Below are 16,033 nucleotides of genomic sequence, written 5' to 3'. Positions count from 1 at the left end.
GCCTGGGCCTAAAGCGAAGACCACAATCGTGGGCCGCTGCAGCAGCGGATCCCCGCTGCCTGGGCCGGATGCCTCAGCCAGAGGCGTCCTGCAGGGGCAGGGCCAGAGCCCGCGCGATCGCGGCACCCCCCACTGCCACTGCAGGTCCCTGCTGCCCGGGCCGGACGCCTAGGCCAGAGGCGTTAGGCCTGGGCAGGGGCGGAGCCTGCAACCGCGGGGAGCTGGGGGTCCCCTGCCCAGGCCTGACACCTCTGCCAGAGGCCTCAGGCCTGGGCAAGGGGCCGATCCTGCGATTGGAGGGTGATGGGGGGCAACGCCTGAGGCCTCCCAGTATGTGAGAGGGGGCAGGCTGGGCTGAGGGACCCTCCCCCCCCCCACCCCCCAACACCCCACGTGCACGAATTTTGTGCACCGGGCCCCTAGTCCTGTATATGATAGGAAATATACAGTGGACGATGGAAGGCATTTACCTGTAAAATTATCTTGGCCTGGGATTTGTTGGGAGTGGAGGTCTTTTACTACCATTTAAAATTTTAAATACTACTTAGTTTACATACTAACCCATTTCATGTAAGCTTTTAAACCTATTAGTGTATAGTTATAATACTTTTTTTAAAGCCTCCTTTGATAATTCCTTTCTGTTTATTTTTTCATACTCCTTCTTGTATACATTCTTGTCAGAGCTCTGACTAATCTAATGACTCTTTCAAAGAAACAGATTTTGGTTTTAATCTGTTTCACTGTTTTTTTCCCACATTGCTTTTTGTCTTCATAGTTGTTACTTTGGGTTTTTCCTCTGTGGCTCTTCTTTCAGCAACTGGGTTAAATGCATTAGCTTATTTACTTACATAGAGACATAATTTATAACAAATACATTTTAAGCATTCAGTTATGAGATCCCCCATGGTTTTTATTAAAGTATAATTTACATATAGTAAAATTAATCCTTTTGATTACATAATTCTGCTATAAGTTTTGACAGATATATACAATTGTATAACCTCACCACAAGAATATAGCAACCTTATTCATAACAAGCAAAATTTGAAAACATCCAAATATTACTCTACAAATAGAGAAAAACTGGTATATCCATACAACAACAACAAAGAATGATCTACTCAAGGGCAACAACACAAATAAACCTCAATGTGTAAATCTTTTTGTGGCTATATATTTTCATTTCTCTTGAAAGAATACTTAGGCGTGGAGTAGGGTAGGAGTATGTTTTAATGTTGATTAGAAACAGATTTTTTTCCAAAGTGTAAAGTTTTTTACTGTGATCAACAGTACATATAAGAATTTTAATTGTTCCACATCCTTACCAACATTCAGTGCTATGATTCTCATTTCAGACATTCTAGTGGGTGTGAAGTAATATCAGCTCAGTTATATTATTTAGATGTATATATTTCCTTTTTAAAATTTATTTTTATTGTTGAAACTATTGCAGATGTCCCCTTTTTTTCTACTCCATTGACCCCTTTCCCCTCCCTAGGCCTTCCCCACACTATTGTCTGTCTGTCCATGGGCTGTGCATATATGCATGTAAGTTCATTAGTTAATCTCTTACAACTCCCCCACACACACACCCCCTCTGAAATATGTCAGTCTGTTGCTTGCTTCAATGTCTCTGGATCTTTTTTGTTCATCATTTTATTTTGTTCATTAAATTCTACATATAAGTGAGATCATGTGACACTTGTCTTTTTCTGACTGGCTTATCTCGCTTAGCATAATACTCTCCAGGCCTCTCCATGCTATCTCAAAGGATAAAAGATCCTTTTTTACGGCTGCGTAGAATTCCATTGTGTAAATTGAATTTTTAGATTTATATATTTCATAATTTTCTTTTTAACACAAGGGTTATTTTATGTGGGATATTTTGAGCTATTCGTTTTTTATGGATTTCTAATTTGCACTACATTTAAAAAATATATAGTTTGTGTGATGTCAATCCCTGAAATATACCTTGTTTTATAAACAGTTCATATCTAATATCTTTTAATTCTCTTTGTTCAGACCTTAGATATTTTCCTATATTCTCAGCTTGGTCTGTCTTTTTCTGAGAGAGGTGTATTAAAATCTTTAGCTGTGATTATCGATTTATGTAGTTTTACTTCATCTATTTTAAGGCTATATATTTTTTACATGCATATATCTACTTATTGTGTTGTTTTCATGACTACCATTTTTTCAAATTTCAAGATTACATTCTTAGCTTTCTTTTGATATATTTTTGTTTTGGGTATTTGTTTTTCTATTTTATTTTTACTTTTTTTTTAAAAGTGTGTTTCTTGTAGACAACATGTCTTTTTGAGCGAAGATGAGCTTTTTACCTCCTAAAGGGTGCATTTGTCCATTACATTATTATAATGTTATTTTTTAACTTAGTTTTGCCATTGTTTAATGTCCTTTATTTGTACTTTTATTCCCTTCACTCCTTGCTTTTCATTGGATAAATGGAGTTTTTCCTGATGTTTTAAAGATACTTATTTTCTGTTTTTAGTATTATGATGACACACTATACTCATTAACGTATTCCTTTTTTCTCAAAAACTGGTATGTATTCCTCCAGGGTTTTTTTTCCCCTCTTACGCCTTTCTTTACAGTTTTATTTTGAAAAAAATTTATCTTCCAAAAGTATGTTACCACAGTAAATGAGAATCTAGGCTGTTGACAAGAAACATTACCCCAAAATGACAGAGATTGGAAATAACTGGAAAGAAAATATTTCAGGTAATCATAAAGAAAAAGAAAGTGGAATTAAATATAAATTTTAGATCAGTTTCTTCCCAACTCAGAATCTTCCAAAGACTTCCCATGATATTTAAAATAAAAATAAATGTCTTCATCGTGTCCTAACAAGACCTTCTGATTTAGTTCTAGACTAACTTCCTTATTTAATAACTGTCTCACATCTGCACCCACACTGGTTTATTTGCCTGTTGCCTCCAACACACTTCTTCCTCACTTAATTAAAATTTCTGTTCAAATGTCACATCTTCAGAGAGGCTTTCTCTAACCACTCTACATAAAATGATACCTGTATCACACTATCCTTTGCTCCACTTAATTTTTTAAAAATTACTGTTGGTTCCTTACATAATGCTAAATATTTATATGTTTGTGTATGGTCTGTTTCCCTTCTTGTAATGTAAATCTCATGAGCATTGGACTTAAGCCTTTTTTTCACAGCTATACCCCAGCATCATCAGCATTACTAATGCCCTCAATACTAGTAAATATTTTTGAATGCATGAATGAATACCAAAACATTTCTCAAAACCAAAAGCCTGAATGATACAAAGATTTTTTAAGGACTAAGAATTCAGAGAAGATATGACAGTTATAAACTTACATATGTCAAACAGTCCTAAAAACACATTGTGAATTTATTAAAGTACAGTTAGAGTGAGGGATTTTGATGTACTTCTCTTAGATTTTGACTGTTCAAATATGTGTAAAAGATCAAGGCTATCCAGACAATTTGCACAATATAATTTATAAGCTTGACTTGATAGAAATACATACACAATAGTCACTTCTCTTTATTCAAGGATTCTGTAATTGCAAATTTGCAAATTTGCTAAAATTTATGTGTAACCTTAAAATCAGTTCTCCCATTGGTTTTGCTGGTCACTCAAGGGCCTGTACATGTGGAAAGTGGTGAAAGTTTTTACTTGAGGCTGAACAAAGTGACATTCTGCCTACATGTTTCAGCGCCCATGTTCTTTTCACAGTTTACTTAGTGCCATGTTTTTCACATTTTTGTGCCTTTTATTGGTAGTTTTGCTGTTCAGAATAGCCCTAAGGGTAGTAATGCTGTACTGCTGTCTAGTGTTCTAAGCAGGAACTGTGAAGTGCCTGAGGGAGAGAATACGAGGTGATAAGCTTCATTTGGGTACAAGTTATACTGAATTGACACTATGTATTAAAAAGGTGTCTTTAGCCCAGCCTCGGTGGCTCAGTAGTTCAGCATCAACCTATGAGACAAGAGGCCACGGTTTGATTCCCTGTCAGTGCACATGCTCTGTTGTGGGCTCGATCCCAGGTGGGGCACATGCAGGAGGCAGCAGATCAGTGATTCTCTCTCATCATTGATGTTTCTAGCTCTCCCTCTCTCTTCCTCTCTGAAATCAATAAAAAAAAAAAATTTTAAGGTATCTTTAAACAACACACTTCTATATAAAGCAAGGTATATATTGATTGGTTGAGGAAAATATGAGGAAACTTACAGGAACCTAACAGTGTATTTCCCCTAGTGGTGATGATTCAGCATTTGCTAATTCATTGTTCATAGCTAATAACAAAAACTGACTGGAGAGAGAACTTTTATTCCATCATATGCTCCTTCTTTAATCTTACCCTAAGCCAATCCTTGTGTTATGAGTTTGTGGCTCTGTTGTAGGATTACTGATAGGAAGTAAAGGTAAATATAAATTGTACTAATGTAAAATTATTGTGAGCTGTCATGTTGAGAGAAGGAGCTAAATGTAAAGATTTATTTTCTTGTTTTACATAATGAGTCACTCACATTTTAAAGTGAAAGAAAAAATGTACACAAGTATATTATTTAAATTTAAGGTAATGATTTGAAAAAACAAAAATATAAATGCATATAACAGGAGGAAGGGGGAAGCTGATATCAATGAAACTAAATTCTTCATTTGTCATGGTAAGGTCAATGAAGGACTTATTGAACTGTAGTACATGCAGTGGAATACTCTGCACCTGTTTGAAAGAAAGGAAGTTGCAAAGGAAAAAGAAATGAAGATCTATGTGTAGATTTGGAAATTTCTTCAAGATATAGTAAGATAAATGAAGGCAGTGCAGGACAGTCTACATAACATTATGTTTTGCTTAAGAAGGGAGGAACCAAAGAATGTATATTTAATTTGCTAGTGTAGACAGTAGAGCCTCTTGAAAGGTAAGAAACAAACAGGAAGTAATAGCCTGTTTACATTGCCTATTCGAAAATTTAATTAACAATTTTTTTTAAAGTAGTTGCTTCTTAATAGTGGGACTGATGTGGGAGGGAGAAATTTATATTTCTGTAATGAAATTTTTTCCATGTGCCTGTGTGTTGCTTTTATATTTTAACTAGAGGCCTGGTGCATGGATTCATGCACTGGTGAGGTCCCTCGGCCTGGCCTGCAGGGATTGGACCAAAACCGGCTCTCCAATACCCCCCAAGGGGTCCCAGGTTGCGAGGCCCCTCCTACAGGCCCAGCCTTCAGGATCTGGGCACCCCCCGGCTCTCTCCTCCCACCTTTCTGGGTCAGGTGTGCAGTGAAACAGATTTGGGGCTGACAGTGCCCCAGCAGCAGCCTAACCCAGGCTGATTCTGCGATTTCATAATTGGGTCATAAAAGGTACTATAAAGGAAAATATTTGATAAATGTAACTACTTTTAAATGACACCAATATATGAGTGGAAAGGTAGGTCATAGAGGATTTATACCCTGAATATGTAAAAAATTCCTACAAATCAAGAAGGAAGAGACACACAATCCATGATCAGAGTTTCAAAAGCCACATTGTTCTACCAGGCCTGTAATGAAAATTAGTAGATCCATGTTCCATTCTTCCAGCCCTGCAGCCATTCTTCACAGAGGCAGTTCTTCTCACCATCCAGCCTTTTATTATATTACATATCTTTTGTGTTATCTGTCTGTATTTCTAAATGAGATTATTATAGGTGTTTGTCTTTTTCATTTTTAGATTTATATTGACTTCCTATAGAAATACACTTCCCTGACCTTATCTTAATTTATATATATTCCAATTTTTGGTTTGATCATTATTTCATTGTATATATTATTACTAGAGGCTCGATGCATGAAATTTGTGCAAGGGTAGGCCTTTGCAGCCTCCCACCCCCAGTTCCCCGTCCCAACGATCGGGGCGTGCTGGCCAGGGGGAGGGGCCAGAAGTTGGCCAACAGGCCCCATCTGCGATTGGGGCAGCTCCTGTGTTGAGCACCTCCCCCTGGTAGTCAGTGCGTGTCATAGCAACCAGTCATTCTGTCATAACGGTCGCTTGCTTAGGCTTTTAGTTTCAGGTGTACAACATAATGATTCCATACTTAAATATATTTCAAAATGATCACCATAAGTCTAGTAAACTTCTGTTACCATCCATAGTTAAAATTGTTTTTTCTTAATAATGAGAACTTTTAAAATTTACTATCTCATGAACTTTCAAATGTGCAGTACAGTATTATTAACTATAGTCACCATGCCTGTACATTATAACTGGATGTTTATATCCTTTGACCCCTTTCCCATCCCCCACGTCCTAACTCAATTTATTCTCTGTATCTATGAGCTCAGTTTTGTTTTTGGTTTTAGATTAGACATATAAGTGAGATCATGCAGTCTTTTTGTCTTTCTCTATCTCAGTGGTTCTCAGCCTGTGGGTCGCGACCCCTTTGGGGGTCCAACGACCCTTTCACAGGGGTCGCCTAAGATCATTGGAAAACATATATAATTACATATTGTTTTGTGATTAATCACTATGTTTTCATTATGTTCAGTTTGTAATAATGAAATTGGGGATCACCACAACATGAGGAACTGTATTAACCCTTTGCGGTCCAATTTTATTTTTGGAATTCAAACAGTCTGGTCCAAATTAATTGACGGGATTGAAGGTTGAACTGGTTTGCGGTGTCGACCTCAGCCTCAACGTTGGACCTGCTCCTAGTGCCTGGTCTGTCGAGTCAGCCTCCACATTGGACCGAAAAGGGTTAAAAGGTCGCGGCATTAGGAAGGTTGAGAACCACTGCTCTATCTGATGTATTTCACTGAGCATAATGCTCTCAAGGTATATTCATGTTGTCATAGATGACAAGATTTTCTTCTTTTCAATGTCTGAATAACATTCCATTGTGTGTGTACATATATACACCACATCATATTTTCTTTATCCATTCATGGGTATAGATTGCTTTCATGTCTTGGTTATTGTAAATAATGAATACAGGGGTGCACATATCTTTTCAAGCTAGTGTTTTTGTTTTCTTTGGATAAATACCCAGGAGTGAAATTGCTGGATCATATGGTAGTCGTAGTTTTAATTTTTTTGAGGAACTCCGTACTGCTTTTCATAGTAGCTGCCCTAATTTATAATCCCACTAACAGTGCACAAATGTTTCCTTTTCTCTAATCCTTGTCAGTACTTATTATTTCTTGTTGTTGTTGTTGTTGTTGTTGTTGTTGTTGTTGTTGTTGTTGTGTGTGTGTGTGTGTGTGTGTGTGTGTGTGTGTGTTAGCGTGTTAGCCACTCTGACGGGTACGAAGTGATATCTCATTGTTATCTTTGGTTTTCAGTAGTTTGCCTGTGATGTTACCTAGTATGGAACTTTCTTTTACATAAACCCTAGTGGTAACTACACCAAAAAAAAAACTAGAATTGAGACACACGACAAAAAAGGGGGGAAACAAGGAAAAAAGTCATAGAATACCACAAACTAAAATAACAGAAAAGGAACAATGAAAACACAGAGCTACGAGAAACAAAAGGTAAAATGGCTATAGGAAATCGTCATCTATCTAATAATAGAGGAATATGCAAATTAACCAGGACGATGTAACATCACAACCGAACAGCAGGGACCTGAGGCTGCATGATGCCTGGCCTGGGCCAGTGATCTCAGGCCACGCCCCCAGCCCCATGGGGCTTGATGGGGAACCTCAGGCAGTGCCCCCCACCCTTGCTCTGGACCAGGAGACCTCAGGTTATGCCCCCTGCCCGGCGGGGCTTCACAGGGAACCTCAGGCTGCGCCACTGGCGCTGGTCCAGGGGACCTGAGGGTGCACCTCTCACCAGCGGGGCTTGACAGGGTACCTGAGGCTGCACCCCCTGCCTGGATGGGCTTGACGGGTGGGGCCAGCCGGGTCTGGGTCTCCTGCGTTTTTGAAGCATGTACGGGGGTGGGTGAGGACTTGACTCTAGGTCCCACGGGGCGCCCCAGACTCTGACAGGAGGGAGATTTAAATATACATTTTACTAATTTTCTTTCATCTCTAACACTTCTATTGTAGAGAAAGGGCAAGTAGCAATATTAAAATATTTCCTCTAATTAATTCCCTTTTAATGTGCACAAATATATCAGTAATTACCCTACATGTAAATGGGCTGGACTCACAAAAAAAAAAAAAAGCAGAGTAGTGATTGGATGAAAAACAAAACCCAGTCTGGCAGGTATAGCTCAGTGGTTGAGTGTTGACCAAAAATCTTACTACAGGAGGAGGTCACAGTTCAATTCCCAGTCAGGGCATATGCTCGGGTTGCTGGCTCAATCCCCAGTGTGGGGCATGCACGAGGCAGCTGATTGATGATTCTCTCTCATCATTGATGCTTCCATCTCTCTCTCTCTCCCTCTCCCTTTTTCTTTTAAATAAAATTTTTTTTAAAAAGTTAAGAGATAGAATTGGATACTTTATAATAGTAATAATAATACATCAAGAAGAGATAGCACTTGTCAGCATTAAAATATATAAAGCAACTACTAACAGAACTAAAGGGAGAAACTAAGAGAAACACAATTATAGTGGGGGGCCTAAATACCCCATTGACAGATATAACTAGATCATTCAAACAGAAAATCAGTAAGGCCTTAAATGACACATTAGACCAAATGGATATAATCAGCATTTACAGAGCCTTTCATTCCAGAGCATCAGATTGTATATTATTCTCTAGTGCACATGGACCCTTCTAAGGATAGACCATATGTTGGGACACAGAACTAGCCTCAACAAATTTAAGAAGAGTGATAGCCTCCTATATTCTCCAACTACAATTATTTGAAATTGGAAATTAACTGCAAAAAATAAAGCAGGAAAAACAGAGGTTCATTAAACGACGGGGTCAAAGAAGTTTTAAAAATGTCAAAATATAAAAAGAGAAATGAGAATGACAGTATGACAGCAAAACTTTGGGGATGCAGCAAAAGTGCCAATAAGATGGAAGTTTATATCATTACAGGCCTATATCAAGAAACAAGAAATATCTCAAATAGACAACCTAATGTTTCACCTAAAAGAACTAGAAGAACAACAAATGAGACCCCAGTCAGTAGAAGGAAGGAATTATTAAAGTTAAAGCAGAATTAAACAAAATACAGGGTGTCCAAAAAAAAATGTATGCACACTTTTCAAAAAAAAATTTTTGTTAATCCTCACCTAGGGTATATTTTCTCCATAGGTTTTCAGAGAGATTGGAAGCGGGGGAGGGGAATGAGAGAGAGTGAAACATCAATCTGAGAGAGACACATTGATCAGTTGCCTCCTTCACGCACCCCAATGGGGCTGGGATAGAAACTGCAACCAGGTATGTGCCCTTGACTCTTCAGTGCTTGGCTGGTGCTCTAACCACTGCATCACACCAGCCAGGGCTACACACCTTTTTTGATAGCTCAATTGATGTTTCTTTCTTTTCAGATTTAACCCATTGGAATTATTCAAAGTGTGTGTACATTTGTGGGGGGAGGGGGAGCGTGGGGCGGGAGTGTCCTATAGTAGAAAACAAAAGTATAATAGAAAAATTAATCCAACAAGGTATGATTTTCTTTGTATTTATTTTGCTTGGAGTTATCTGTGAGCTTTCTGAATCTGTAAATTAACACCTTTCATCAAATTTTGGATTTTCTGGCTATTCTTCAAATACTTTTTCTGCTGCTTTTTCTTTACTCCTGTGATTCCAAATACATGCATAGCTTCCAACAACTACTTTCAATAATTTTTCTCTCTTCTTTTGTTCTCCATTCTGATGTCAAGCCCATCCAGTGATTTTTTTTTTTTTTTTACTTTTAGAGAATAAATTTCAGTATGGGTCACATTTTCATGTCTATTTATATAAAAACCCAGGGTGTAAGGTGTCACGACTGAGCCTCAACCAACCGGAAGGAAGTCAGTCCTGCAGGGGTTGCCTTGGAAACGGCTGTGCCCTCCCCAAGCTGTTTCCGGTAAGGGTGAGGTTTGAGGCAAGAACTGGCCCTCAGAGTGTAGATGTGCTGAGTCCTGGGTCCTCTTAGCAACAGCTGCACCCTCCCTGAGCTGTTTCCAGTAAGGGCGAGGTTTGAAGCAGGAACCAGTTTTTGGAGCATGGAGGCACTGAGTCCTGGGTCACATTGCCAAGGGCTGCACCCTCCCCGAGCTGTTTCCCCGGAGGGCGAGGTTTGAGGCAGGAACTGGCCCTTGGAGCATAGAGGCATACTTTATAAAGTTTTAATACATTATATTAGAGGTCGTGGTGGTAGTTTTACCCACAGCATCTACAGGAATTGCAGATTTACTTCTTGGTGGAAGCACCTTCCATTCCCAATAGAAATTACCGATTTCATTAAATGAAACTTCGATTTCTAGACTCGATATAAACAGTGAAGTTGCTAAAACTATTAAAAAGGCCCAACTTCTCATTATTAATGAATGCACCATGGCATCCAGTCATGTTATAAATGCCATAGACAGATTACTAAGAGGAATCATGAATTTGAATGCTGTATTTGGTGGGAAAGTTCTCCTTCTTGGAGGGGATTTTTGACAATGTCTCAGTATTGTACCACATGCTATGGGATTGGCCATAGTACAAATGAGTTTAAAGTACTGCAATGTTTGGGGATGTTTCAGAAAGTTGTCTCTTACAACAAATATGAGATCAGAGGATTCTGCTTATAGTGGATGGTTAATAAAACTTGGGGATGGCAAACTTGATAGCAGTTTTCATTTAGGAACGGATATTATTGAAATCCCCTGTGATTTGTAATGGATCTATTTTTTAAAAAAATACATATTTTGTATTGATTTCGGAGAGGAAGGGAGAAGGAGAAAGAGATAGAAACATCAATGAGGAGAGAGAATCATTGATTGGCTGCCTCCTGCACACCCCCTACTGGGGATTGAGCCCACAACCCAGGCATGTGCCCTTGGCCAGAATCGAACCTGGGACCCTTCAGTTCGCAGGCCAACGCTCTATCCACTGAGCCAAGCCGGCTAGGTCTGGATCTATTATTGAAGCTACCTTTGGAAATACTATATGAATAATATTAAAAATATATCTAAAAGTGCAATTCTTTTCCAAAAAATGAGCACATTCAAAAATTAAATGAAGAAATTTTGGATTTACTCGATGGAGATTTTCACACATATTTGAGTGATAATTCCATTGATTCAACAGATGATGTTTTTATATCATGTTTTTGTTGTTTTCGTATCATGTTTTTGTTATATCATGCCTCTGTTGTTATATCTTTTTGTTACTGTTTATTTATTAATAAATTTATAGTTTTCATATACATTTTACTAATTTCCTTTCATCTCTGACACTTCTATTATAGAGAAAGGGCACATAGCAATATTAAAATATTTCTGCTAATTAATTCCCTTTTAATGTGCACGAATTTCGTGCACCGGGCCACTAGTTTCTTCATAAGTTCAGAAATTTTGTTTATATCATGCACACTGTGAATGATACATTAGAGTGACTTTGGGATTTGGTTTAGTGTTCTGTTGAGTATTAATTTTTTTTGGTGGTATTTTTGTATTAGGAAAGAATTAACTTGGCTCAACTGAAATCTAAACTATGTCTCCCTTTAGGAGATGGCAGCTAACATTTCTGTTCAGTTGTTTTAGCCTTATCTGGACTGCTTGGAGTCTGTTCCACTCTTGTGTAGATCGGTGACCAGCTAGAGACATGGATAGAAATAATATGCAGAATTTGCAACTCTGTCTTTGGTTCTTTATTTTCTAGCTGCTGTGGTAGCTTCACCCTGGTTTTTCAAGCCAGTAAGATTGCCTGTCATGATCCAAGTTTCCGATGCTCTGCAGTTCACACTAGGGCAGTGGTTCTCAACCTTCCTAATGCCCCGACCCTTTAATACAGTTTCTCATGTTGTGGTGACCCCAATTTCATTGTTACAAATTGAACATAAAGCATAGTGATTAATCACAAAAACAGTATGTAATTATATATGTGTTTTCCGATGGTCTTAGGCGACCCCTGTGAAAGGGTCGTTGGACCCCCAAAGGGGTCGTGACCCAAAGGTTGAGAACCGCTGCACTAGGGGCTTTACAGCAAAACCTGTAAATACAGGAAACCCACCTAGTCTATTCCCTTCTTCCAAATGTTGTCTCCTATCCAGATTCTGTCTACTCTTGTTTGCTCACGTGCTTTCAGGTAGTTGTCTTTTATATATTTTTCCAGAATTTATGGTTATCTATGGGAACATCGGTCTGATATGAGGAATTCTGTTACTCCCTGTGGCAGAATCTGTATTTTTAAAAATTGCTTTAAAAGGTAAAAATATCTCATGAATTTATATTGATACTTCCAATTCAAATCAGAACTACAAGGTTTTTATTTATATCACATCATTTTACTTCTATATCAAGAATTATAGTTCTTAAGGGTGTAAACCAGATGATAAAATTAGAATATCATATAAATATTTACTTCTTTTCCTATACACACGGCAACCTCAAAACAACTACACTTGTGCTATCACAATGGCCACAGTGGTTACTGAAAACAATTCAAAGTTTTTTCACTTGTGCTTCCCATAGAATTCCATGCCCCAATTTTAAAATATTGTACTATTAATAACTTTTGCATGCATTAGCCATTAAATTTCATAGTTTTGGCCTTGTATCTTTTATTTAACTTTATCAATAAGTAATATTGATTTTATCAGTTCTTACAGTGAATCTTCATTTTGGTGATCTGAAGTTTTCTGGATTCTTTTGGAAAGCTCAAGAGAGCATTATTTCCTGATTTCTGGCATTTTGATAAGTCTATGCCTTCTATATGTTAAAAATCAATTTTACTAGATATAGAACACTTTATTCACATTTCTTTGAATATCTTAATATGTTACTTCATTTTCTTCTGGCATAAAGTGCTGCCTTTGAAAAATCAAATATTCTGAGATGCATATTGTATCCTTTCAGGCAGTAGTTTCAATTTTTAAAAATTTTTCAAAGAGGATTTCCTGAACGACAGTTCTACTATTTGTTTTCTTCTGGTAGTGCTCTTTAAAGACTTCTGTTACCTGAATGTTAGATCTTTGTTGCTTCAATAGTTGTGCTTTCTCTCATTCTTTTTATCTCTTCATTTCTTTTGATTTCAAAAGTGTTCTTCCTTTTTACCTTCTAGTTCTCTTAAATCATTATCTGTTGTATTTATTTTCTCTTGGTTTCATTCAGGCTTAATCTTCATTATTGAACCCATTTTTCCCCAATTTCTAAAGCTTTCCTAGATTCTGTTACCTTATTTCTGAGGGGTTTTTTTTTTGAAATCTGATTTATGTTCTTTCATGTCTTGAGTCATTTTAGTAATGTCTTTTAGCTCATTTTGAAATATTAGGTTAGTTTTCACCTATTTTGTGAAATGTGTATGTTTCTAGTATGCTTTTATTATCAGGACAGTAGTCTATATCTTACTGTCTTTTTTCTTATAATAACTTCATGAGATGACCTACATCATTTTCTGTTGTTTACCTTTTTTGTTTGTTTTTGTTTTGGTTTAGAATGACTTTTATAGAGCTCCCCCTGCTGCTGTTTTTGGGCACTCCTCAAAAGTAATTCCTGCGATTTCTAACCTTTGCTTCCTTCCCCACTTGTTATTTTTATATTCTTTTTCTGTATCTTCATTGTAACTGTTGGGCTTAGTTTTGTTTTCACACCCAGTAGTTTATACTTACTGTGACACCCTTAGTGAGGGATTAGTTTTAAGAGTTCTTAGGACTAAATTGCTCTAACTTCTTCAGAGTTCACCATGGACCCCTTGCGCTTAGTCACTATTTGAAAGGGCAGAAACCCTTTCAGATATAGCTTCTGTACTCAAACTGCCTTAGTGGTCAGTTGCATTTGCTGTTTTGGGAGTCTCTTGTCAAATCTGTTCCACACCCTGTTTCCTTTTGCTTCCTTTCATACCATGCAGGTGCTGTGGTTGTTGGTAATCTGTTCCCATCTGCTATTTTGGGGAGATTTCTAGTGAGCCAGTTTTGTTGTAAATGTTATGTGTGAATTTGGGGTTTATACTGTATTTTTATGTGGAGACTTAGGGATAATGAAAAACATTGTCACCGCCTCCATTGTCCCTGAATCTTTATAGTTTATCACTTCTTAATTGCTGTTTACGGTGTTCTTTGTTTGAAGTTTGATCATCTTGCTCTAAGTAGATTTTAACTTCCTCTAAATAGTGTTTGAATCTTAATTAGTTTGCATGTTGTTTGTGTTGAAATTTGGCTTTATAGTGTCCAGCATAGTACTGAACATGTATGAAAAAGCTCTGAGTCACCAGCTTTGAAAGTAGTTGAACAGTAGTCGAACTTGCAACCTTTTAATGGTAGGATTAGCAGCTACTCTTACAAATTGAAGGGAAATAAGGGTACCAATTGGCCTGCTTCCACATGAAGTTTATTCATGCATCATCATTGGCATGCCTGTCATCCCCTGGTCTAATCATCCCTGTAAGACATTGCTTTAATGTATTGTTGGTCCAAACAGTAAGCATAATAGAAACATACTGGAAACATAGCAAGCATCATCCCGCAAAATAATAACATTTCTGTTTGTCACAATTTAAGATATTGTAAAGGAAATGGTGAAATTCTTGAGTGAAGCAATTAAAATGGTCAAAATGATAAAAAAAAAAAATTCTTAAAACACTAAGCCAAAACAAATAAACCAAAGATTGTTTAGTTTGTTAATATGAAGAGAGGCAAATGGGCGTGGATGGGATATGATGGAATTTGGTAAGATTGTGAAGAGAAGTAAGGAACACAAATAATACTTTAGTTAAGGAAGCATTAGATTTTATATGTTGAATAGTAGTTTTAGGGATCTTGTTATCTAACAATGGCACATTTCCTTTGCTCCTGAATTTGGTATTCTAAAAACTCAAGTAATGAGTTAGTCCCTAAAATACAGCAGAACTTTATTGACTTGGTAAAACTTCCCAAGATATTTATAGTGTTAAGAGGTTGGTATTTCTTATATTTTACTTAATTTGACTTCCTTGTTTAAAGGAATCATACTTTATTTTAATTTATGAAGATATAGTATTTGTGTAATATGTTTCATTTAAAATTACTCCTAAGCTTTACCTTCTTAAAAATCTTTTAACAGGCTTCAACAAATAATGAAAGCTCTAATCACAGTTTTGGAAGCTTGGGATCTTTAAGTGATAAAGAATCAGAGGTAAGTAACTTCATTTTAAATATGGTACTATTAAAGTCAAAGTTGGAATCACCTTTTTAAAAAATAAAATAGGTTTGTTTCTTCAGTTCTTATGCTAAATATTAATGCTTTTTAAATTTTTGTAGGAGCATTTTACTCTGCCTTATGAAGCACAGCATTCAGACTGAAGACTGTATTTGTCATTAGAAAGAAAATATAGTTTCTTTGTTTATGGAGCTGAACTTGTGGTATAAGTGTTCTTAATGGAAGACAAGTTACTTGCCACTCATAATTTTAGTAGTTGAGGGTGGTTTTTGAAATACATTGCTTCACAGTTTTCTATTTCTTATTATACTTTCCTCTTAGTTTGGCTCTGAGTAAGGGTTTGTTTACTTTCTAAGATACAGATATAAGGGCTTTTTTTTTTCCTCTTTTTAAAATTTCTTTTGGAATTTCGTGCTCTTGGTTTTCCTTTTTCTTACTTAAAAATATCTGAAAAATGTCCTCTCCTCCCACCCACTTACTGACCCCACTGAGAAAATACATTGGATTTTGTAAGTAGCCATTTCAACCCATGGGATAGTTCACATTAAGCATGATATACTTGATGGCATCTTTTAAAAATGTATAGACAGGAATTGCTTTGAGTTTTAGCATTTACTTGTTGATGCTGCAACTTTAGTTTTTGTGGATATAGCCTATAATACTGTCTCTTCTCAGATTACAGAATTCTGTTACTTACTTTTCAGTGTATTTGTGTGTGTGTGTCTGTGTGTGTTTTCCCTGTCGATGTTAACTTATTTCTATTTGATCCATTTTAGTCTTTTTTTCTATTTGGATTAGTGTAG

General features: G+C 36.9%; 1 protein-coding gene across 1 annotated transcript in view; it reads left to right on the top strand.

Annotated features, from left to right (window-relative positions):
• The window catches only part of TLK1 (tousled like kinase 1), a 108,604-nt gene that overhangs the window by 3,855 nt on the left and 88,716 nt on the right, over positions 1–16,033 (top strand). Inside the window, exon 2 of the mRNA XM_006766551.2 lies at positions 15,135–15,206. Within this exon, the coding sequence (XP_006766614.1) occupies positions 15,135–15,206 (72 nt within the window). The remainder of the gene's footprint in view (positions 1–15,134; positions 15,207–16,033) is intronic.

The sequence above is a fragment of the Myotis davidii genome, unplaced genomic scaffold, assembly GCF_000327345.1.
Source record: "Myotis davidii unplaced genomic scaffold, ASM32734v1 scaffold59, whole genome shotgun sequence".
NCBI classification, from domain to species: domain Eukaryota; kingdom Metazoa; phylum Chordata; class Mammalia; order Chiroptera; family Vespertilionidae; genus Myotis; species Myotis davidii.
This window is presented reverse-complemented; position numbering and strand designations above follow the sequence as displayed.